Here is a 25,598-nt window from a genome sequence, read left to right on the forward strand (position 1 = left end):
ACTACGAGGACAAACGTGACACTTACACAAGAAGCACGCACAAGACTTCAACATCAGATCCGAATTCTGCCAGTTGCCAGTAAAGTACGACTAAACGGCTTGTATATATATTCATCAGTTTCTCTTCTCTAGAAGCTCGTAATCACAAAACGCTTCTTCAAGAGCACTACTAGCACCAAATTTGAGAGATAGACAGACGAAGACGAAGGAAGGCTCCAAATTCATCACCTAATTGTATTGAGTTGTCGTTTAATTGGCTCAATCAAGTGCATACTTTCTCCCTCTATAACCTGCACTCTCCTCCTCAATGGAGGACGCCTTCGCTAGATCCGTCTCCGAGGTTCTTAAGCATTCCTTGCATTCGTATTGTGTTGTGTCGGTTTTTTTTGATGTTCTTGATTTAATAAGGAAGCTTGTGATTGATTGCTTCTGCAGGTTCTGGAGTTCTTTGCAGTGGACCCAAGCAAAGGTCTTACGGATTCTCAGGTATTTCAGTTAATTACTAGTAGCACTCTTTTGGAAAATGTGAAGTTCAATTGTCAATTTTTTTGTAATTCAAAGTTCAATTCTTGCTTTAAATATAGGTGATTAAGTATATTTTACTTCACTTTGCTTACTTTTTTTTTTTTTAAATTATTTGGTTCTATAGGTTGCAGAGCATGCCAGATTATATGGTCGAAATGGTAGGCTGTGTTATATTAATTGAGACTTTTTTTTTTTTTCATTTTTGCTTTGTTTTTGCTGGATATAAAGTTCGAATTTTTCCTGGGATCGTTGTTGAATACAAGTGCATGATTGGCAATTCGGTTAATGAAGTTAAAAAAAAAAGAAAATTAATTGTTTGATGTGCACTATGAGCTAAAGAAGGGACTCGGGTTTACTTGGACATGTAGGGTGGTATGGGTTGGATTGATACATGCTTGATATTAGCTGTTGGACTAAAACCTGATTTCCCTAATGAAGAAATGAAAAGCATGGATTGATACATACTTGATATTTGCTGTTAGACTAAAACTCAATTTCCCTAACAAAGAAATGAAAAGCATAGCTGCATACTCTTCCTCTTTCTTCAAATACTGTTTTAGATACCAGGTACATTGAGAACCAACCACATTTACATTTTTTTTTTGCAAATGATTTTTATTGGAGTCATGAAGTGGTGGAGGTGCTCGTTCCTCAAATGGTGTTTGCAAAATGCACATTTGTTTGCTTCATACTGTTTTCATTAGAGTATTTCTTGCCAAATTTTTATTATTTCTAATAAATATATTCTGACGCATGTTTCACTTTTTGACATGTCATGGATGGTCCAGTGCTGCCTCAAGAACAAAGTAAGTTCGAGCAATGCTCTTGCAATAGTCTGAATGTAGTGCAGGAGTTCTCCCTTGTTATTCTTTTTTTTCCCCTTAAGTTAAAAATTATTTTGTATAATGGCTCATCTTGGCACTTCTGTTATTATCTTAGAAGCTATATCTTGCCGTGGTTCAAAAGTTGGCTTGAAAAGCTATTCCTTAAAAAGAAACATATACGTCACGCAAAAACATATCTTATACAATAAAGCCTGTTACTATGTTAAAATCTTGTATATTTGAAGTAAATACTAGTTTTTTCACACGTAGTGTCAGAAATATATCCTTCATGTCACTTTGTCAAAAAGAAAAATGACCAATACCTGTTATAGAATCATATCTATGAAATCTGGAAGGAGATTCTGCAGGTCATTCTGACTTTTTGGCTTTAGCATATTTTTCTTCTCGTCAGGATGTGTGCATCCCAATTGTGCTTCCAATAGCATTCAAGGTTTTTAAATTATCAATTATAATCCTATCAATGTAGGAAAGAGGGGCTGGTAAGAGAGGGAGAGTGAGAGAGACAGTTAACGAGCAGACTCCCAATAATGCTTAATAGCTGTCTCATTTGTTGAAAGAGATGTTGGACGTCACTTTTTGTTCATGATTCAGTCATTCCCAGAATATTTCAGTGTCTTAACCCCCATAGTTTTAGCATGAATATTTGGCTGGCTCAGCCTGTAAGGCCCCATCTTTTCTTGTAAACACTTCCATTGAGCAATAATATGAACTGTCTAGTATAGCAAGGCTGGGTATTCCTCATCATCCATAATATTTACTGGGAAGAAAAAGATAAGCGCCATAATTGAAAATAAAATTGTATCCTCAAAAGCTGCACATATTCATTTGCAATTCTGCAGCATCTTTAGTTTTTGCCACTACTGATAAACTCTTTTAGGTACTTGATTCACTGATAGGTTTTTAGGTTTTTGATGGGTTGATGCTTATTTCTTAGGCTTCTACCATATGGAAGGTATAAGTGCATGACTGTCATTGAGAATTAAACCATCTGTTTCAATGTTTCCATTGCCAGTTAGTTATTGCCGTCCTTATTTTATTGAAAAAAGGGTAAATCACTCTTGGTAATACCTTCTCATGTGTATCCATTTTTTTTCCAGGCACTCCTTTTTGGAGATTAGTGCTGAAGCAGTTTGACGATTTGCTGGTTAAAATATTAATTGCATCTGCTGCTGTATCCTTCCTTTTGGCATTGATGAATGGAGAGACAGGGTTATCAGCCTTTGTGGAGCCCTCTGTAAGATGAAGCTTCTTTATGGGTTTTGATTTATTTTGCTTGAACTTTGCGTCCACTCTACATAAGATATACCTTCTCTATCTATTTTGCATTCATTTTTCTTGAACTTTCCAGCTACTCAGTTTCCTACCATTTTCCCCTTCGATATTAAGCATGATATTCATGCTGTTGTTTGATTGCAAAATGTTTTACAGTTCTCATTTTTTATTTGCTTCTATAACAAAGACAATGCTTGCTGAGGATCCTGTTACCTATATTCTAGGGCTGCAATATTCCTGTTGAAATTCGATGTTTAGGTTATGTCATATTTTACATATGCTTCTATGGATCGGATTATCATGCTCTGCTACACCTTGTTGCATTTTGTGATCTAACAATTTCGTCTTTTAGGTGATACTGATGATATTGGCTGCAAATGCTGCTGTAGGAGTAATTACAGAAACAAATGCTGAAAAGGCTCTTGAGGTCATTTTTCATCTTTGAGTATTTGATCACTGTCATAAACATAGAGAAGTTTGGACAGATACATTGAGTTGGACTGTTACAAATTTGTCTTTTGCATGTACTACTTAAATGTCATCATGGTTTCTTTGTTTTTTCTTTGCTCGGCATGTATTTCAGCTCAACCTTTGGTTTTTGCTTATATTAACTTCATTGATCTGTTGTGCCTAGTGACTTTCCAGCTGCTATTGTTAATGAGTCATTTTCTCCATAGAGCAGATTTCAATGCATATGTTGCATCCCCACATAGAATATGAATTTCCTTGCATAAGTTCTTTGTCATAAAGTTAGTAGGTTCTGCATTTTCTAAGCTTTCTTGGTGCTTGCTAAAGCTCCAAGGAACAGATATTGATGAACTTTAGGTTGTGGAAGGTCATATCTGCTAAACATGGTAGCTGAGTGAGGTTTCTTACTTGCCGGAAGGAATGATCATTGAAACATCAGAGTGGGTTTGGTTTTCTTTCTGCCATTTCAAATATATTGCTTGCTTAGTTTGTAGTTTTCAGTGCCTTGGGAGGGGGGGGGGGTGGTTAAGCAGGGAGGAATAATTCTGAAACATCTCTGTAGCAAATAGAAAAGGTACCTGAAGGTTGATATTGCTTCATTTGTTGATTCCTGTGGTAGTACATTTCCATGTTGGATTGCATTGTTATCTTTTAAAAGTCTCACCAGTTGATATCTGGAAAAGAAATGGAGCAGTTTCTTGGGATGGGAAAGACTGGTGGTTGGAGTGTTGAGCTTTAGTTCCTTCTCATTCTTTGCTGTTTTCATTTCTGGGTTTCATTTTTATTCTATCATTTTTGCTTGATGTACTTTGAATCGTTGACCTTTTACTGAAGTTTTACTGTTTTAATATTTCTGGATTGTGTTGTTCGGCCCTCGTGGTTTGAAACCTTAGATGGTGGAAAACCAGTTGTCTGATGCAAATATTACTGCATGTATAGACAATTGGTTGTGACGCAAGTTGTTAGTTTTGTTTATTTTTTATGAAAGAAGTGGTTTTTGCATAAGTTCGTTGTGGATGATGTTAAGTTTTGCCTTTTGTTGCCCTTGTACAAGTCTTCTGAACTACAAAGCATGCTAAATTAACGAATGCTTGTGAAAGACTTACCTTACTTCGCAAGAGATTTGTTTTTTTAAGCATCTAATGGTAATAAATTATGACAAAAAATGTCATATTCTCACCTATTATCATCTACATTTTTCAAGATATGCAAGTTTATTGTAGGGAATTACCTGTTTCTGTTCTGGAAATCATTTGAAGTTGGATATTCTGTTCGTAATGTATTCACTCTCTCTGTTCCTTTGGCAGTCTTGTACTCTGCATTTAGGGCATTGCATATTCGTTGTAAGAGTGTTGTTTTAGCCTTTTATTTTCACTACTAACCTTCTTGGGACTTTTTAAACATTGTCCTATTGATGGATAGAGTAGAAAGTTTTGGAGTATCTGGAATATTTCATAATTCAAGAAATTTTATGTAATATTAAAGCAAAGGTGTTGAAGTCCATGTGCAAAGGTGCATATAAAGTTTAAAAATACTGTTGTTTTATCTTTGGTGGATGAGCTCTCTCTATCTCTCCATTGTGGACATTATATGCTTATTTTACTGGATGTTCAAATCTGTTCATCTTTCCTGCTTTTTGCTCATTGCTTAAAAAATTGGATGCAGGAACTGCGTGCTTACCAAGCTGATGTTGCCACTGTCCTGCGAAATGGTAAAAGAAAGCATTTGTAAAACTCCCACAAAAATGTTGAATGCTGGTTTTGCTACAACGTTTAATTTTCTTGAGAAGTAGTTGTAGCTAGTCTGATGTTTTTCTTTTTAATCTGCCATGTTGATGAATTCTTGTTGGTTGGATAGCTTTAATTATTCTATTTCCAGTTTATACCTGTAAAAGAATTCATGAATGAGAATAAATAAGGATTAATTTATTTAACCAGCTTGTGCTTTTTTATTTTCCTTTTGATTACTTTCACTTCTTTTTACCCCAATCAGGTGCTGTTTGCTTTAGTTCCTTAGATAGAGATAAGAACACAAGGGGGTAAACGCTTAAGGACCACCATAGGTTGGCTTGGGTGTACTCATTAGCTAGGCTGTTATGATTTAGCTAATAGGTCTTGGTTCAGATTGATAGGCAGTAATGGATATATTGAGTTGTTATTTTGTCTTTCATATTGAGTTGTTAATTTGAATGACATGAATTGTGTCTTTGCAGACATTAACTTTGCAACATCCGTAATATCCGAGCATGGTTTTACATATTGAATTGTTGACAATGAGAAGACTGCCCTTGGATTTACCATTTTGACATTTCAATCTGGTGGCTGATTTGAAGATGGAAAACTTTCATGTAGTATTAGTAGCTGCTGCTGCTGTTGTTGTTTTGCAAATAATTTTTATTTACGAAAAATAAATGATGCTCAAGAAGGGTAGGGTTTTTATTTAAGTGCAGATGAAACTAGGTTCCTGACCTCTAATGTGAGGAGAGAAGAAAATGAGAAAAATTTTGCCTCCTTTGTGTTGCCAAAACTATCCGTTGGTACGGTTTAAGAGGTCCTGTTTTGACTCCACTATGAGTATCTAATATTAGTATATTCAGTGGCTTTATTTTGTTGGCATGTTTGATTAAAACTAGTTCCACACCAAAGCAAGATAAAATTCTAGATTATCCATTATAAGCAAGAAGTTGGTGGAAGGTACTTCCTAATGTGTATAGATTGACATATCTTCCATCCACTCAATCACAACTTTATCTTTACTTGTTTCCACTTTTCCTTTTGATATTGAATTACGATCTCAAGCTTGTGTGGCCTGTTTTAAAACCACCATGCTACATTCCTAGTAAAATTGTGAAGTAATGCATCTGACACCCTTGGTTATCAAGCTTCTTTCTCAAATCATTTGCAATTCATGGAATGCTTTGTCTTGGTAATCACATTTTTGTGTTTTATTGTAGGAGACTTTGAATCTACTAATTCTTTGAACTTTTTATGGCAATGATGTTATCAGGTTGCTTTTCAATATTACCTGCAACAGACCTTGTTCCTGGAGATATTGTGGAAGTTTGTGGTATATTCGCAGCTTAAGTAGTAATTCAGTTAACTGTAGAGGAGATTTTCTGTTTCAATGTTCTCTATGAAGTAAATATCCTTTTTTCCCTTTTTTCTCTGTTGGAAGAGCAGTTGGATGCAAAATTCCAGCAGATATGAGAATGATAAAGATGCTTAGTGATCATCTACGTGTTGATCAAGCTATTCTGACAGGTATATATCCATTAAAGTCATGTCAAATCGAGCTTTTATGCATTGCTATTTGTTGTATTGTGAAGGAGTACATTAGAAGCATATTGCTTAGTAAACTGTTGTGGTTCCTGTGGTTCTTTGCCGAATTGTTCCTTGTTTTGATACATCATTTTTCCATCTGGTGGATATGGGCTGTTTATTATCTACCTACTGCTGTCTCTTCAAGCTTTCAATTTTTTCCTTGTCAAACTTGTGCTTCAAATCAATCATGATTCTTCCGTGTTCTATATTGATGATGTTTGCAAGACCATCAGGGTACATTCTTCTAGCTAGTTTACTGGAGTCTTCTCCTGTAGCTCTTGGCTGCCTTATTGTTGTATCCAATGATTGGATTTGTTACAAGTGCTGTTATATGTAGATTCCTTTGTGTTTTTGTACCAATGGTTTTGCATAGTTACTAAGATTTCAGTCTGTATCTGCCTTGCTGCTTCCTTTTCCTCCTGCATTTTCTTTCTGATGACAGGCAATGAATACTTGTAGTGGTTCATTACAGGTGAGAGCTGTTCTGTGGAGAAAGAGCTTGATTCTACAATTGCTACAAATGCTGTATACCAGGATAAGACAAACATCCTTTTCTCGGTACATTCTGAAGCTACTTTAAATTGCACTATATACTGTAGTCTGAGGAGATTTAGTGCAGTACTTTCTAGTAAGATGGGCAGACCTGTGGTGTGTTGGTTTTGTTAAAGTATATATTTGTACAACTACCATACATTCTTGACTTTCAAATTTTGAATTCTTTACAAGGTAAAATGCCATTAGTAAGTAACAAGATCTATGGGTAGTTTTTTTTTGTTTTTCCAAAACCATGGTGATGCTAATACTTCAGAAATTTCTGTTTCCTCAAAAAGATGTAGTTAAAACATGCATGGCCAGAATGCCAGAGCAAGCTGTGCTCTTACATCATGTACAGTAGCATGATGATTCACACATTGTGCATGGTAGACAGGATGTGCTGCATGTTGAAGTTTCATATGAGTAAAAACTCCTGCACCAATAGAGAAACTGAATCAACGTATCTTAGATGTTACAGCACATGCAAAACAGTTCAACCTTTTTTCAACTGCAAATTCCTGCGTTGCAACCAGCCTGGGTTCTCAATGGATACATTTTTTAACTTCACTACCTACTTCAGCTGTACAAAATGGTGGATAGATCAACTTTGCTTGGATAATATGAAGATTTGTTCCATTTGATTCCTGGTGTTCTGTCAAGTTTTTTGCACTCTGATGTGACTTGTATAGGTAGTCTGAGACTTCCTATTCTGTTCATATGAACATGACTGGATCAAATACATAGTAGAACAGAAAGTATATGCACTGCAGAAGTTTTCTGGCTGGAGCTTATTTTGGAATTTCTGATATAACGCTTGAACTCTTTATCATTTTAGTGTTATGGGGACTTAAAATGCTCCTGGATTTATTCAATGTGCCTGTGATTTGTTGCACATGGTCACTAGTGTTCATGACTTTACACTAATTTTGACAATTCATGAATTAAGACTGTTCGAAGATCTTTGGCTTCCAAACATATTCATTTCGAAAGCCCCTTTTATACTGCCAGAAGAACTGAATCCAAGGTTTTTGCTGGCCAGGGAACAGTTGTTGTTGCTGGCAGGGCAAAGGCTGTTGTAGTTGGTGTTGGCTCTAATACTGCGATGGGAAGCATACGTGATTCCATGTTGAGAACTGAGGATGTCAGTTGTTTCTCATGTAGTTATTCTTGTAGGATGTGTTATGATGAATGTTTTGAAAAAATCTTTTATTTGGTGCAGGAAGTGACACCATTGAAGAAGAAGTTGGATGAATTTGGAACTTTTTTGGCCAAGGTGATTGTGCATCTCTTGCCTGTCTTTGTTTCTCTTTCTTTCTGCAGATTGTACCTCCTGCCTGTAACTAGAATACAAAACTTGCATAAACATTGATTTTTTGTTTCCTTGTCTTACTGCCTAAGCCTTTACAGTACTATGTTGTAGTTTTCTGGAATGACTAGAGAGTTTTCTGGAATTTTGGTATAATGTTGGAGCTACAGGCTATATTTTCCTTTTTTTTTTTAATTTTCTTTTGAAGTTTCAGAACAATATCATCTTGAAGCTAAAATCGCCTATCTTTAAAATTTTGGTAGCATCTAAAGATTTATTGCGAATGACTGTCTGAAAATGTCTGCAGCAACCAGAGTCACGAGTAGAGATGGTCCAAATGTTGTTTGTATTTGTTGTGTTAGCACATTGAACATTTAAATACCAATTTGGACTGAACATATGTGCTCTTTTTTTATCACCTTGTTGCAATGGAATTTCCAGTTGCTTCTTACCCCTTCCAGTAGTTTTTATTAGTTGGCTTTCAGTGTTTTCTTTGTTATATCTGTTTGTATCAGTTCAATTTGCTGTAGATTTTCTTTAAGAAAAGCTGCTGTGTTCCCACTTGACTTTACTTTCAGATTTAAAAATCTCCATAGAGCTATTTAGACCACTGCACCTGTTAGATATCTTTCCTGAACTACATTTTCCTTTGAAATTCGCAGGACATAATTTTTTTTTTAACTTCAAACCATATAATCAGCAAAACTTTTCTCTTTCTGATTTCAGCTTTGGAACAAGAAAATGCACTTTTTTTTATTTGAAATTATTTACTTTGCCTTGATTTATGTCAGTTAATATTTTAAAGTAGGGAATACAATGAAATTCAATAGACAAATCTTAGTAAACATGACCAATGGTATGTGCTTATCATTTCAATGGCGTGTCATTTCATAATCGGGATACAAATGGTATGTGCTTATCATTTCAATGGCGTGTTAATTCATATTCGGATTACAAATGGTGTGGTTTGAGCATATATGCAATGTATCAGGGGATCATATAATCTACATGTACTCTGGTTTGAGCATATTTACAATGTATCAACTTTTTTTACATTATTGCTCGTAGACATACAGAATCCGTTATCTTGACTAGTCTTGCTCCCATGCCTTAGACTATGAAAATTAGATTAGAGTATCTTCTAAAATCGTATGACTTGTTTCTTGTATGAGAGAAATGAAAGCTTATCTTTGAACTTTCTTTATGTCATTTTTTCTTTGAGTTTGTCCAAGATTTGCTCTTTTCTCTTCTTTTAGGTTATTGCTGGTATATGTTTATTGGTTTGGATTGTGAACATTGGTCATTTTCGGGATCCTGCCCATGGCGGTCTTTTGAGAGGTGCTATACATTACTTTAAGGTAATATTTGTGGATGAGTTTCTTTTTTTAAAATGATCACATTCTGTCTAAAGTTATGATTCATGTCACTTACATTTTGTTTTTCACACATCTGGACTGCACAGATTGCTGTTGCACTTGCAGTGGCTGCAATTCCTGAAGGGCTTCCTGCTGTTGTTACAACGTGAGTGCTTAATTTGAAAACTTTTGGCATATTTTCCGATCATAAAGCTTGATAAATTACTCTACTTGATACCACTGTTCATACAATGCCGTCTTCATCTGAACAGGTATACTCATTTTTATGGGTAGACCTTTTTGTTATGTTTATTCCATGTAAAATGTTAGTACTGCAAATTGCAATTATTATGGAATATTAATCTTTGGGAAAATTACAATGTGGCACTCTGTGGTTTAGCGCTTTTTAACATAGCCCTCTTATGGCTTTTCATAACCTCCCCATATGTTAGATTTAAGTTTCAAAATTACAGAAATCATTCTCTGTAACCGAGCCAGCTGATGTTAACAGTACCCTCAGGTCAGGATAGAAAATTTTTGTTAAGCTTGGGGGTTTATGTATAGTTTTTAAAACCATAGGAAGGTCTGGTGAAGAAGAGTTAAACCAGAGGGGGCTAAAATGTAATTCACACAATTTATATATCTTGACCACTGTAGTCATTTCAGTTTTTAAATAGGGGGACATTGACATTATAGCTGGTGCCTTTTTGGAGGACGATATCCATCACTTTGACACTTTAGTTCAAAGCACAAGGGAGTTATGTATAGCTTTTAGAAACCATAGAATGGTCATGTGAAAAAGCACTAAACCACAGGGGGCTAAATTTTAATTACCCTAAATCTTTTTACTTTCTGCTTCATCCACATTTTGCATTGAAATTCATCGATAAAAATTGAAGTCTAGGACCTTTTTAGTTGTGAGATTTTGTATGAGTTTGTTGAACTGTTGATGCACTTCTATCATCATAGGCATTGTTTAATGTAAGACTGTATTAGGTCTGAGTTATCATGGCTTCCTATTTGAGTTTTTGAAGATATTTATGATGCTTTACATGTCTTGTCTGTGTTGATACTCATAAATGTACTTAATAGAATTGGTGTAAGCACTGTTAATATGGATAAAAGAAATGAACCTTTGCATTTTCTGTTAAAGCCTGAAACTGGTTTTAACGTCTGTGGGAGTAAATGACTTCTATAAACTTTACTTTTTTTTTCTTTTTAAAAGCAGGACAGTTTCACGTAGTTTATGATATCGTGAATGCATAGATTTAATTTTAGTTTTCATTTTCGTGCAATCATAGGATCACATGCCTGCATTGGTTTATCGCAGGTAGTGTAGGCCTGAAATGATATTCAGTTCCTATTTAAGTTATTTGTAATGCTTCTGATATTTCGTTCTGAGGACACATATATTTACTGTGTAAAAGTTTCTTGCCATAAGCTAATCTCCTTTAGAATTAACTTTCTGCAGCTTGTCTACTATTCTCATGGTTTCCCTACTAACTTCCATAGGTGTTTAGCACTTGGAACGAAGCGAATGGCTCGCTTAAATGCTATAGTAAGATCCTTGCCATCTGTAGAGACCTTGGGCTGCACAACAGTTATATGCAGTGACAAGACTGGTACCCTGACTACCAATATGATGTCCGTCTCAAAGGTGAACATCATGTCTTTTTTCGTCAGTTTTGTATTTCTGCCTGTTATTTTTTCCTTAAGCTGACAATATCAGCAAAATAGATGCTTTAGAAGTACTTATCTAGTCATACTGGTAAATTTGTTTAGTGGTGTATTCTTGGCAGTTGCTTGTTCTGCATTTCCAGTGAGAGTAACATGTTACATTTCATAAACAGGATACCAGATGGCATTTTGGCTTTCCTATTAGATGAATGCATTTCTTTAGTGCTCCATTATGGCATTGCATATTCTGTTTTTGCATAAGTTATCAAATTTATGTATCTGCTTTAGTTTAAGACCAGTTCATTCCCCTGCTAGCACTCACCACCCCCTTGAAGAATGAAGACTACGTTCTTGGTTTGTTAGTACACTTACCCAACCTGTGAAGCAATTGGAGGTGTATGTCTTGAACAGCCTGTAGAGTAACTTGAATCTTAGTTTTAACCAAATGCCCAGTGTACTTGATATGGGGGAGAGAAATCTGTGTGATCTCTATCTGAATTTAGAGTGATTCAACAGTCCACCAAACAACCTAGCTGTTCTAGCTATTGCTGATTATTTGCTAAAATATGTTTCACATTTTTAAGATTGAAGCCAGCTTTCTTTTTTCTTTTTAATGTATATATGCTAATGAGAATGAAATGTAGCAAACATGGTATTGAGTCAATTTCCTTTTCAGATATGTGTACTTCAGTCTGTAAATCATGGTCCCATTGCTGCCCAGTATAGTGTGAGTGGCACAACCTATGCCCCAGAAGGTTTTATCTTTGACAGCAATGGTATTCAGGTAAATGTTATTATAAACAATGCTTCACTTTGGCTTTAATGTTCACATATCTTTAGGGCCATATCGCTCTTTTATTGTAATATAGTCTTTCATCTGTTAAATGTTTGTCAGAGAGCTTGTTGACTTTCTGATTTTAGCAATGCATATATCTGATACAGTTTAAAAAAATATTAAGTACTACTGGGGCAATCTTTTAGTTGCTATCGATTGTACAAGTAAGGTGCATCTAAGAACAGGAACAAACTTGGATGTAGTGTGGCACCAAAACGAGACAAAGGTTAGCTGGTGTATTGAGCTATTGAGAAAGAGTTGTCCTTCTTTAGTGTTTGTACTTCAGGGAAACATAAATGACCAAATTGAGTGGTGAAGAAGAATATCAATGCCTATTAATTTACAGATAACACAAGACAGTTGAATGTTGGAGTAGAGTTTCATTTAGCTGAGGACTATCTCATGTAAACTAAAAACTCTGCTGAGTCTGCAGCAGAAATTTGGAGTAGTGGGAGGCATATGCTCGTTGGATGAATGCTGTTTAGCAAATTGGAGAGGCACCAATTTCTTTATTAAATTACAAATTCAGGATTTATCTTGTAAAAAGGTAAAAATGAAATATCTATTGCCCTCACTGATCATCTCGCGTGCAACTTTGTAAAAGCGCAAGTAGGTTTCATCTCAGCACCCAACTTTATTGTATGTATCATGTCTGCCAAGATTACTTTTTTTTGAGTCAATATTCTGTTGACAATACTGAAAGAACATGACAATGTTTATTTTTATTAGCAAGCAGTGGACTTTGGATTTTTCTTTGGAACTGTCATTGGGGGAATTGTGGCTCTTCTAGGATCTGTTGTTTACTGTTGGATTTACTCATTTATATTGTTCTGCAGCTTGAGATTCCCGCCCAGTATCATTGTCTCCTCCACATAGCAATGTGTTCAGCTCTTTGTAATGAGTCTGTGATACAATACAATCCTGAAAAGAGGAACTATGAAAAAATTGGTGAATCAACCGAAGTCGCCCTCCGGGTATTAGCAGAAAAGGTTGTTCTCTTTGTTTTTCCAAAACCTGCAGCTGTATCTTCTGTTGAACTCCATATTGAGTTTGAACTTTGTTTATCCTGGCATCAGATTGGTCTTCCTGGGTTTGATTCCATGCCTTCTGCTTTGAATATGCTAAGCAAGCATGAAAGGGCATCTTATTGTAACCGTTATTGGGAGAACCAATTCAAAAAGGTTTGGACTCATTTTGTTGATGTTGTGCCATCTTATATCATGTTTGTGGCATTGAAAGCTTATTCCGGTAACAATATACTGTTTTACTGCATGATAACAATTATTTGGTTGACTTTTATGTGTCTTTTAGTTTCTCCACTGGCATCTTTGGTGAATATGTAGCATTGCTAGTAGTTACCAAACTCGGAGTCTTTATGGCATTAGGGGGAAAATGTGTAGCTCTTATTTTCATGGAAATTGTTAAGTTACCTCAAACAATACAATGTTTTACTTGATAGTCATTATTTCCTTGAGTTTTGTGGATTTTTTTATTTCTCCAACTGATGTCTTTGGTGAACATGTTGCATTGATATGGATTACTTTATTTTGAGTCTGTGAGGATTGGGGCCGAGATGTTTAGTGCTGACTTGTCTGGAATTTGTCAAGTTATTCTGAGGCAATCCAGTGTATGCTTGCAAATTCATCCTATAGTGTTTAAGTAAATAGTAATTTTTATAAACTATACTAGCCACTTATCTGCCTTGTAAAAATTTAGATCAATAGTTTGACCATTGAAGATAGAGATTTTATTTTTTTGCAATTTTGCTCAATCATGAACTGCAGTTATATGCTTGGCCAACTCTTGTTGTTTCTACCTTGAAGGCTTCACCCGTACTTCTAGTTTTCATATTGTTTTAATATGAGATTTAAATATAAAGTAGTCAGGAGCATTGTTTCATTGTATTAGGATTTAGAACTGGTTGTCAAAGTCTTCATTCTCCCTTCCTGGTTTCATGCTTCCCCTCATTCTAGATCATGTATAAAAAACCCTTAACTACTGCCTCATATACTCTAAGAAGAAAATACCATGTTGTTGCCAACTACACGAAAAGTTTCGTTCACCAATTCTAACTGTTGGTTTCGGATACAGTGAGTCAAAATTCAGCAAATATGGCATGAAATGCATCTTCAAACAAAAATATATGGTAAATTTTCTCTGAAAAAATTGAGCAGGTAAAGTGATACTAGGGTGGGTTCAAGAGGATTAAGTATAATTAAATGTAAGGGTAAAATTCTTCAAAATGCCATTGATGAATTTTCCAGGTCAAAAGTCTCCCCCCGGAGGGGGGTAAAAAGGCAAGTGGAATATCCTGACTATAATTGTGCCTATCCATCTTCCCAATGACTAATGTTCAGTTGAAAGCTTTGAAAAATCGCTATTACTTACTTCCTACCTCTTGCCTGTTGGTATGCTATCTCAGAGACATAATTTTTTACTCTAGTTGATTTTTGCTTTCTTTTAAAGCCATTTGGTCAGCTAATACCTTTTTATTTGATCATAAATTAGTGGACAAGGGATTGGCCAACTGAGAATGATTACATGTTTCATAGAATACCAATTCTCCTTTCTCAGTTGATGTTTGGTCAGTTGTATATGGTATACACACTGTTTACCATTAGTTCCTAAAGCATGCCTTTGTGATTTGCCATTGGATGCACTTCTAGGGAGTGATTCTTTGGGATATTTCTTCAGATATCTGTGTTGGAATTTTCTCGTGATCGCAAGATGATGAGTGCCCTTTGTAGCCGGAAGCAGATGGATATCATGCTCACTAAAGGTGCTCCAGAGAGTATACTTCCTCGATGTACAACTATCCTATGCAATGATGATGGTTCCACTGTTCCTCTAACCGCAGCAATAAGAGCCGAGCTGGAATCAAGATTCCATAGGTTAGGGCCATAGGCTTTCTCACCTATCTGAGTCTTCTTGTTTATACATTGAGAAAACAACTTAGAACTACCCCGGAATAAATGACACATGGTTGAATAAATTTGTTGTTGCTATTTTGCCACAATTGTTTCTTTTTATATAAACTGGCTCTAGTTTACTGATAGGAAAGCAAATTTGGCAGACAAGAAAGGCACACACCCAGTTATCCTAGTGCATCGAGGGAGGGAATTTTAAAGCTCCGGTTTTCCTAAGATCAAGACCAGTCACTAAGATCTGGTTTTCCTTGTTCCTTCTCCACTCCTACATTGTATCTGATGATGAGTGTGCTGCATGTCATACTAAAGAATAACATTCTGTGAATTGTAAATCTCTTGGTTCTGTTGCCAAAGATGATAGACTATACTTCAACAGCCAACTTTTTTAACTTCTGAATGGATTTTTTGTACACAATGACGTACAGCCCTCGTCAACTGTGAATCCATCCAGATGTGCTGCACTAAATCAGGCTGCTTCGTGAATATACTAGTCTATATGATAGTCTAATATGTTGGTCTTTGTAACTAGTCCATATTGCACTAACATTTGATTTACTAATGATCTTAACAAATAAACTTGAGAATTTGACTAAATCAGTAAGAGTGGAAATTTGCATTAAACCTGAGTTTAAACTCATTGTTAAGTGGCTCTATTGAATTGCCTCAATAGTAAAATGTGTCCGGCAATGAATATGAGTTTTGTCTTGTGGTCTGGAAATGAATAATGAACTTTGGGATATACTGTAAATGTTGGAGTCATGTTTGATTTTCTTGATCTTCTACCTGTTTATAGTTTACTCTGTTGTACTAGGACCCGTTTATAAGTGGGGTACTAGTTATTTTAAGTACTCTACCTTAACCTTGGCCTGGTGCTGAGAGATTTTCTTTCAACCAGTTTTGCAGGGAAAGAAACCTTAAGATGCTTGGCTCTGGCCTGGAAAAAGATGCCTACGGGTCAACAGGCTCTCTCGTTTCATGATGAAAAGGAACTTACATTTATTGGGTTGGTATGCTTTCTGTTCAGTAATGTCTTTAACATTTCTTCCAGTCTTCGTCATATACTACTAATCTCTAGACTAGAATATCTCAACTCTCATGTCAATAAACTGACCTGATAACCAGACTTTTTGTTCACTATCCTGATATTTTTGCTGGAAAAAAATTAGAAATGTTTGCTTTGAAAATGTGAATTGTTGGTACCACTCGCAATGCTGTAAGACCAGATGTTGGTGTCTCTTGCTTATCAACTGGTTGTGATGTAGTCAACTTTGTGATCAACTGCACTTGTTACATCCTAGGGAAATCAGTAATTTTGTAATTTTTTGTGATAAAAGCTATAGCATCTGTATATGCCATCTGTTATGTAAATAATTTGAAAATTCAGGATGGTTGCAAACTCAATGAGTCTGTTCTTCTAGATTCTATGTAAATGTTATATTAGGTGTGGAGAAATAGGGGCATAGGTTTCCAACAGTCATTATGTCTAGTCATATCACCATTTCTCCATTCTTGTTAACTTACAAGATGCATCTCTCTCTCTCTCTCTCTCTCTCTTTTCCCACCCTCCTGTTTTTTGTGTTTCTTGCTTTATTAGCATACAAATTGACAGGAGTAACAGCATTAGCTGGATGGTTAAGATGCTTCTATTGCTCACTGTTTTTCCCTTTCGAACAGTATATTCCCTCTACAAGATTCATCTTTGATTTTCTTGTTAAAATGAAGGTTGGAATGCTTGATCCACCAAGAGAGGAAGTAAGAAATGCTATAGCTTCATGCATGACTGCTGGTATACGTGTTATTGTTGTCACTGGAGATAATAAGGTAATTCTATTTCCACTGTGTTGGTTTTATTTTGGATGTCTTTGAGCTAGGTCATATGTTTTTGAACTGATTTTAATTTGGGATGCAATGTTAGACCACTGCAGAATCTGTGTGCCAAAAAATTGGTGCCTTCAATCACTTAGAAGATTTTGCAGGGCACTCTTACACTGCTTCTGAGTTTGAACAACTTCCAGCATTGCAAAAAACCATGGCATTGCAACGAATGTCACTTTTTACCAGGTCCTCTCAGATTTTATCTTGAGCTGCATCTTCTTTAAAATCTGTTTGAAGAGAGTACTAGTTGGGGTTTAATATGTTTAACTGACATTTTCTGATTTGTTTCCTTGTCAGGGTTGAACCATCTCACAAAAGGATACTTGTTGAAGCTTTGCAACATCAAAATGAGGTGGTTAGTATCCTGTAATGCACATGACTACTATGACTACTTCAGTGAAGTTTTGTTTTCATGAATTGAACAAAGGAAGTTACTACTTGTCATGGTCATAATGCTTGAGAGTCACTGGCCTCTTTATAGCTTGGGAGGTTAAAGTTTCACTGCTACCATGTTAGTTTGGACTTCATCAAGAAATTGTTGCTTGTGGAATTCAGTTTTGTTTTATTTTATATATTTGATTTTGTTTTTTCGGCTCTTAATATAAAGCTTGGTAGTCTCCTGAGTCCTGCATTTTTTGATTAACCATATAGGATCTTTCTCGCTTTCATTTGTCCTTTTCCAGTGAGGGGAGGGGGGTGGTTTGGGTTGTACATATAAAAAAACGTTCATGTCATTGAGGCGACTTTTTAGTTGGGAATCGGGTCTCGAATTTAATGCCTTGACCAAACTCTTTGATATGGCATTTATTGCAGCCACCCATTTTGGATGGTCGATTAGTGCAACTGTTAATGCATGATATTTTCCAATAACATGATAGAAGAGTTCTATTGTGGTAATTTTTTTTCTGTGATTTCTGATTAGTAGGGAAAAGATGATGTTTACAAGGCATTCTACCATCACTACTACCGTGATTGTAGTGGTTGTGAGTTGAGTTTATCATGACTTTTGACTAACTGGCCCAATCAGGTTGTTTAGAGTAAAGCATGTAGTTGTTCAAACCTGTTTAAGAGCACTTGGTTTTCCTTGCAGGCTTAATTTTCTTCCATTCAACCTTTCCGCCTTCTCTAGTGGATTAAGTTTCCTGTCTCCTTTGCATAGTCACTTTAATTTAGGAATATGACAAATAAAGTATCACAGATTTGGCCTTAGTAGAGTTAGTGAACACATGAATGTGAGCATGTGAAACTAATTGTGCTACGATGTCTTCTGAATCTTTATCTTGTGCAAAAGAAATTAAGCCCTGAAGTTTAAGTTGGCAGACTGGTTGACAGAGTAAATGATGCACCTGCAGTGTAGAAAGCAGACACTAGTTGCACTTCAACATATCTTTCTGAATATTTATCCTGTGCAAAACGAACTAAACCATAATTTTTAAGGTTGCTATGACTGGTGACGGAGTCAATGATGCCCCTGCACTGAAGAAAGCAGACATTGGAATTGCAATGGGATCAGGAACAGCTGTTGCCAAGGTACTTGACTTTTAGCTGTCTATATGAGAAATGAAGAAAATTGAAGTAACTGTTATGCTTATTTACTTCTTGCTACCATCTGTGTGGACCTAATGATTTGGCTATGTCCTGATGGAGAAATAGCAACTAGATTTCCAGCTGTAGAAGTTGCTGGCAGCGATGGAAATTTTAGCGTATAATATCCCTCTCCGGAGAGTGAATAAGACTAATGGCATATCCCTTTACAGAGAGCAAGAGTAATGGCAATATCTGTTTTGGCCTATACTTGCTGTTGCTACTTGCTTTTGATTTGACTGCCTATCCTGTTCTACTATTTTTATTCACTACAAAACAAGCAATCCTTTAAGTGTTTAGGTTTCTGAAGCAGAATGTGCTACATATCCTGCTTCAGATTTCTTCAATGTCCTTAAACAGACTAACCTTGCCAGTTTGTCAGTGCAATCCTACAGAATGAAAATTGGACTGTTCTAGTGTAGTTTCTTTTATTTTTTATTTGGAAGCTAATATAGTAGTGGGCCTCTTTCTGTAGCCAAATTCAAGCTTTTCTCTCCATTTCCAATTCTAAAAAATACAAAATGGCTTTCTGTTTTTCTACCTCTGCTTTATTACTTTCCATGACCTAAATGCTTCTCTTTCTTGCTGGATTTCTGTTTCATAATTGCACCACTAGTCCTGTCTCAAATATCAAAATTGGCTTTGCTGCAGCATTAATTATCTGAAGTTCAAAATTTTTCGAACTGTGTTTTATATACCCATCATAGTAAACCAAGTTCAGTTTGAAATTCACAGCTACTCGAACGACGAAACTCATATAAACCTGATGGTCTGAGTAGGTGCCCTTGTACGGGAACTTTTTTTTTTTTTTTTTTTGGGGCTTGCAGGGGAACATCCAAGTTTCAGTAAGGCAATTGTAATAAGCACATCAACATGTGCTTATTACAATTGCCTTACTGAAACTTGGATGATGTCTGGTTAGTTTGATACTTCTACTTAACCGGATTTACTTGCAATTGGCCAAGCTTTATTTTGTACAACAGCATTGCACATTCTGAGTGCATCTTCAGAGACCTTTGTCATTAAGTCAGATTTGCTTCTATGGTTGCCTTTCAGAGTGCATCAGATATGGTTTTGGCTGATGATAATTTTGCAACAATCATTGCAGTGAGTTTTTCTTTCCTTGCTTTTCACGGTTTTTTTAATAGACTCGCGGTTTTATGCTTTGCGTACTGAATGATTTTAGACATAAGTTAATATTGCAAAACTTACACCATAAATTTGATTATCTATTTAACCTTTTTTATTCATTGGTAGGCTGTTGCAGAGGGAAGGGCTATTTATAACAACACAAAGCAGTTCATCAGATACATGATATCTTCAAATATTGGTGAAGTAGTTTGTATTTTCTTTGCAGCAGTACTTGGGATACCTGATACCCTTATGCCTGTGAGTTCAATTGGTTGCTACATTTTTTAAGTTTTCATAGCAATTGTTCTTAAGTTCCTTTTTTCCAGCTTTTTAAATAGATTATCACTTTGCTAAGCCCTTGCTTTTGATTCAATAGTTGGTCAAGTGCATGTTCATGTTTCTATTGAGTTTTATATATAAGTCAAGGAAAATGCTCCCCCACCCCCCTGGTTTATCTCCTCAAAACTTGCTTTCTGTTGTACCAATCTCTCTCTCTCTCTCTCGCTCTCTCTCTCTGGCATGGTTACAGTAGTTTGTCCTTGACCAGTTGATGATCATGGTGCTGCACTTTGGGCTTGTGACAAATAACAAAGATGACTTGCCTTACACGCTTAAATGTCTGTTTCACGTTACAATGCTTTCTTGACATTTGTTGGACACCCTGTTCATAATTCGTGATTCTTCTATGCACTGTGGCAGATGAAAAAAGTGTTCACTAACAGGACTAAAGCAGGTAGAGAAGTGTGAGCGGATTTTGTTCAAGACATATCTGTAAACAGAAATTAAGATTCTAGATTACAAAAAGCACTGAGAAACTAAGAAACAATGCATTGACGGAGATGGTGCAGCTGAATTTAAGGTTTTAAAATTGGATTGTGAAGCTAGAAAAGATGGGGACAACCATATGTCGCAAATAGCACCTATAACAGAAAAGTAGAGATCTTTTAAGATGGTTTGGGTATTGAAATGGACCTAATAAAGCCGACATTGACTGATGTATTTCTCAAATTGATCCTAGATGGAATGTCAGCTGAGAGAATTCTACAGATTCATTAATTTGTGATATTTCATTTATCAGTATTCTTAAATGTATCCTAAAGGCAAACAAGTATTTTGGCGAGTGGGCTGTTTAATAGTATCTGAAAGTTGAGACTGTTCTTTTACTGGCAAAATTCATGGAATATTGAATGATCATTTGGTGTTCATTTGTCATTGTTCAGTTTGCATTTGTAAAAAGTAACAAAAGTTTGAAACTTGTGCTAAATCATTTTTTGGATGGCTCATTATCTTGCAGGTCCAGCTGCTTTGGGTAAATTTGGTCACTGATGGGCTGCCTGCAACAGCAATTGGATTCAATAAGCAAGACTCGGATGTTATGAAGGCTAAACCCCGTAAGGTATTTACAATGAGTTTGCTTAAAAATAAGTTCTTTGGTCTAGATTCCTGTTTGGTCATGGGCCTATGCATGGGGCAAGGGGGCTTCATATTTTCTTGTTTGGGTCCTTTTAGGTTTTTTTTTTTTTTGGGGGGGGGGGGGTTATGAATTTAGGTTATATCTTTTCTAATGAGTATGTTACAAAATTTAAGCTCGTTGGGGTAGCTTTATCTCTCCTCTCTTTTCATTTTTGAAGTATTACTCTAGTTGATGGTTATTTGCACTGGGTAAAGATTGATTGGCCATTGTCTGTATAGTAATTAGCATGGTATTACCCTTTTGTGGTGCAAGGATCATATCAAGTATGATTTAGTTACTTGAGCTGTTTAATTGAGGATGTCTATCCAGAAATGCTTTTTCCTTTTTTTGGCCAATAGAAAAGGCACAATTTTGTCGAATATTTAATTTGCTTTTGCAAACAGGTTAATTTTGTCGAATATTTATTGTAACCAATGAGATCCCAATCTTCACTTTTCTTTCAAGATCAGATGTAAATATGCTGTCAGTGCAGTATGTGTGTTTTGTTTTTTCTTTTTGGAATTTTTGCAATGTTCAAGATATTTAATTAACATCTCGCCTATTGATGTGTGGCAAAAACTTTAGTATCCCAAAAAAAGGGTAAATCACTCCTTATGTAGGAGAAGCGACGGAAATTAATTTTTACTCCTCTGATTTGTGAAGGATGAGAGATCACGTTTCCGATGTTATTATCTTATGTTTTGTTATCTTTTCTTTTTATTCTTTATGAGCATCGGAGGTTCATCTCAACTTTGTTTGTATGGCAGGTCAATGAAGCAGTGGTGTCTGGATGGCTGTTCTTTCGTTATTTGGTTATTGGAGGTAGAAATAAATAGCTTAACAAGTCTTTGTTTATGCATTTTGTTTGTCAGTGTTCATAGCTTGTGCTTGCTTGTGTTTCAAGTTGTTAGCATTTTGCAGATGATATTCTTACATATAAACCTAGGAGATTAGTTATGTTTCAAATTGCTAGCACATGAGGTTTACTATCAGCTGTCTATTGGACTTTCTGGTGAAATAATCTAAAATCCTCTTCCTTGTGTCCCCTTATGGTGTGCTATTGGTTAACATCTTTTCCAGATATTTTTGCTGCTAAAAAATATTTTTACAAATTGCTGCTTGGGCACAGTTTTCCTAGTATACTGCAAGTTACCAAGTGCTGCTTGGGGACAGTTTTCCTAATTTACTGCATTACTTGACCTGTATGTCAGGTTAGTTCTTGTCTTTGATAGTTTTATAGTAACTAAGAATGAGCAATTAGAAGAGACGAAACAGGTTTAGGTAGGAGAGAGATCATTGTCCTTACCTCCGTTCCATCCTCCTTTTCTGAGTGGTCGGGATCTGCCCTCAGAGAGGTCCTAAGTCCTAAATCTGGGAGTTTACTCCAATAACATGTACACTAATGTTTTCATCTGACCAGTTTACTCATTAAATTATGCAACTTGGATTAGAATTCACCCAGAGTTGCCATGCACCTAGCCCATTCTCTAGGTCCAACTCAGTACCACATTGATAGATTTTGGAATGTCATATATAATGTTTTCTTGTAGAAAGAATCCAAATAACTTGCATTAAAGTCAAGCTGTATATGTAAGTCATAGTATGTGACAGATGATGCATTTTTTAAATTCTAAACTTTATCCTTATTCGTCCTATTTGTTGTTATTGAGATCTTTGTTACTGCAGCATATGTTGGACTTGCTACTATTGCTGGATTCATATGGTGGTTTGTGTACTCTGATAGTGGGCCTAAAATTCCATACAGTGAATTGGTAAGCTTTCTATTTGAGATTTTTTGTTTTCAAAATGTGAAGTGTGAAGTATCATAGACACTAAAGCAGACCTGTATACTTTATTTTCCTATTTTGTGTACAAGCATTTTTTATCTCCTAATATCTTCATAATTGTTGCATTTATCACTTTCACTAGTGTTCTTCTTTAAGCTTTGCTTATCCATTCTGATTGTGCACATCGTATGTTTTACAATTATTTGCTAAAACTAGGAGACTCTGGTATGTAGTATGTACTAAGTCCAAAAATTGTTTGACTGACACTTCTTTGTTGTATCTGATTATTTCAGATGAATTTTGATAGCTGTTCAACAAGGGAAACTGCTTATCCATGCAGCATATTTGGCGATCGGCATCCATCAACTGTTTCAATGACAGTGCTTGTTGTGGTCGAGATGTTCAATGCCTTGAATAATCTTAGTGAAAATCAGTCCCTCCTGTGAGTTCGCTGAAATATGTGAAAGTTTGTTTTGTTATATGAACTTATATTTACCTTCAGTTCTGAGCTGCCTTTGTTTCGAATGGTACTCTCTTTCTGTTTCTTGATCTTGTAATGCATTTTCGTTTCGCTGGTTGCAATGGAGGCTCAAATGCTGTTTATGATTGTCAGTGTCATTCCTCCCTGGAGTAACTTGTGGCTAGTTGCTTCGATTGTCCTGACAATACTCCTCCACATGCTTATTCTATATGTGCAGCCATTAGCAGTCCTTTTCTCTGTAAGTCGATTTTTTTCTTATTCCAACAATTTCAAGTGATTTATAACTGATGATGCTCCTCCATTTTCATGCAGGCTTTTGATATTCTAATTTTTACCCGTTCTATTTGCAGGTTACACCATTAAGTTGGTCAGAGTGGACAGTTGTGTTGTACCTTTCATTTCCTGTGAGCAATCATACCTTGAAAATATTTATGCATGAATGGTTAATTTCTTTATATAGATGGGAATGCAAAAATTATGTATATTACGAACTTCCACCTTCGCTTATGATCTTATAAACTGGATGAACGTTGATCTCCTTTTTTTTTTTCGGTAAAGAATATCTCAGAAGTAGTAAAACTAATCATGTAATTCCTTGTCCTCAATGGCCACAAGGTTAGAACAGATTCACTAAATTAATTACTGATTGTTAAGTCTGTCCGTGGATCAACAAAAAGTCTTCTTAGCTGTGTTAGCTCTTGGGTACTACATGTTAATGCCCTTAGTTTTCCTTCACACCATACAGAGTGTAGACAAGAAGAAGCACCAATTTGCATAGTTTCTGGAATTGTACAAAAATTGACTGGACATGTATGCTTTAACAGTTCCTTTCAAGCTCAGTTTCTTAATTATAATTAAAAAAAGCAATTAGAGATGCATGATTCCAGGGACAAATGAATAGCGTGAATTGAGTTAGTTTGATGCTTTGTACATATGAAGCAGAGTTGTGTTTTTACTAGCATTCTATGGGAGAGGGGGATGGCATCAATTTGGAAAGATAAGAGAAGAAAGGGGGTCTTAAGTCATCCTTATTCAATTTGCATCTGAACAGAACCTCTTCATTGGCTTACAACAAATTCCTTGCGACTTTTGTTGCCTGGCTAACATCATTTACTCTGATGTCATATTAGTGGTAACAGTTGATATAAGATTCACTTACTAAGAAAGTGCTAGAAACTGTATATTAGACTAGTGTAAACCTTTCACAAACGTAAAAACGCAAGTTTGCTATCAGTTTACATGCATTCCACATTTTTAATGAGAGTTTCCCTCTGGTTCAGGTTATAATAATTGATGAGATACTGAAGTTCTTCTCAAGAAATTCTGGTAGTATTGTTTTCACGTTTTTCTTTTTTTTTCTTTTTCTGTCTTCCCTAATGACTGAGATATAATTTTCTATGGTAGGGTATTATTCTTGATACATCATTAATATTTTTCGTATTCCTCCTGTTGTTTCGATTGGTTCAGGCTTAAGGTTCACCTTTAGATTTCGGAGAGGAGATTTACTTCCAAAAAAGGAGTTGCGTGACAAGTAACAAAGAGTGCTGGCCAACTCCTAAGTTTTCTGATGGAGGTATTTTGCATCTTTTCTGTTGCATACAGCTGTGAGTGCGTATGATCTAATCTCAGATACATGACTTGCTTATGTTCTCATCTGCAGGCGAATTGGAATTTGCATTATGTATTGCAAGGGATTTCATCTGAGCTCTGGATATCCATTATACTGTAGTTTTAATGGTTCGAAAGCCCTGTAGTTTTGTAACCACAAAGAGGAGAGCTGGAAAAGCTACACTTCTCCGCATCAATTTTGACCAGTTACGGAAGAAGTTGACTGTTTTGGTGGGTGACCGCTCCAGGGATCGGAGCGAATTGATTGTAATTATATCTCGGAACTAGCAAAATTACTGATGGCACAATAATTTTCGAAGTTATAAAGCGTTATTCATTCTTCCTTCCCTTTTGGGGAGTTTCAAGTATTCCTTATCCATGATTATTTTCTGAGAATACAAATTGGACATGTAGAGAAAAATCATTTATTAATTCCACATTTTTAAAATTTTTTCGTACAATTCCACATTTAGCTTCATATAATTCCTTTTTTTTTTTTTTACTATGTAAAAAAACTAAACTGCCCATGAGTTCTAAACTTTTCAACTTTTCATATGCAATTCAGCTGCCACCAGTGAGGATTCGAAAGCCCTTCTGGGTATTGGGTCCCTGGCA

General features: G+C 35.8%; 1 protein-coding gene across 1 annotated transcript; it reads left to right on the forward strand.

Annotated features, from left to right (window-relative positions):
• Positions 1-131: 131 nt before the first annotated feature.
• On the forward strand, positions 132-25,351 carry LOC113748990 (calcium-transporting ATPase 3, endoplasmic reticulum-type). The gene is made up of 35 exons (XM_027292606.1): positions 132-340; positions 436-486; positions 650-683; positions 1,314-1,331; positions 2,468-2,604; positions 2,995-3,069; positions 4,776-4,821; positions 6,117-6,176; positions 6,290-6,370; positions 6,903-6,988; positions 8,004-8,105; positions 8,184-8,237; positions 9,527-9,628; positions 9,733-9,791; positions 11,138-11,282; positions 11,979-12,086; positions 12,974-13,126; positions 13,214-13,318; positions 14,832-15,028; positions 15,960-16,071; positions 16,787-16,885; positions 16,980-17,125; positions 17,237-17,294; positions 18,377-18,469; positions 19,580-19,630; positions 19,781-19,912; positions 20,949-21,050; positions 21,875-21,929; positions 22,794-22,879; positions 23,188-23,336; positions 23,508-23,613; positions 23,726-23,779; positions 24,656-24,701; positions 24,843-24,948; positions 25,036-25,351. Exons 1-34 carry the CDS (start codon positions 308-310, stop codon positions 24,908-24,910), a joined length of 3,003 nt encoding a protein of 1,000 aa, XP_027148407.1. The 5' UTR covers positions 132-307; the 3' UTR covers positions 24,911-24,948; positions 25,036-25,351.
• Positions 25,352-25,598: the final 247 nt, after the last annotated feature.

This window comes from Coffea eugenioides, chromosome 10 (genome assembly GCF_003713205.1).
Source record: "Coffea eugenioides isolate CCC68of chromosome 10, Ceug_1.0, whole genome shotgun sequence".
Lineage (NCBI taxonomy): Eukaryota > Viridiplantae > Streptophyta > Magnoliopsida > Gentianales > Rubiaceae > Coffea > Coffea eugenioides.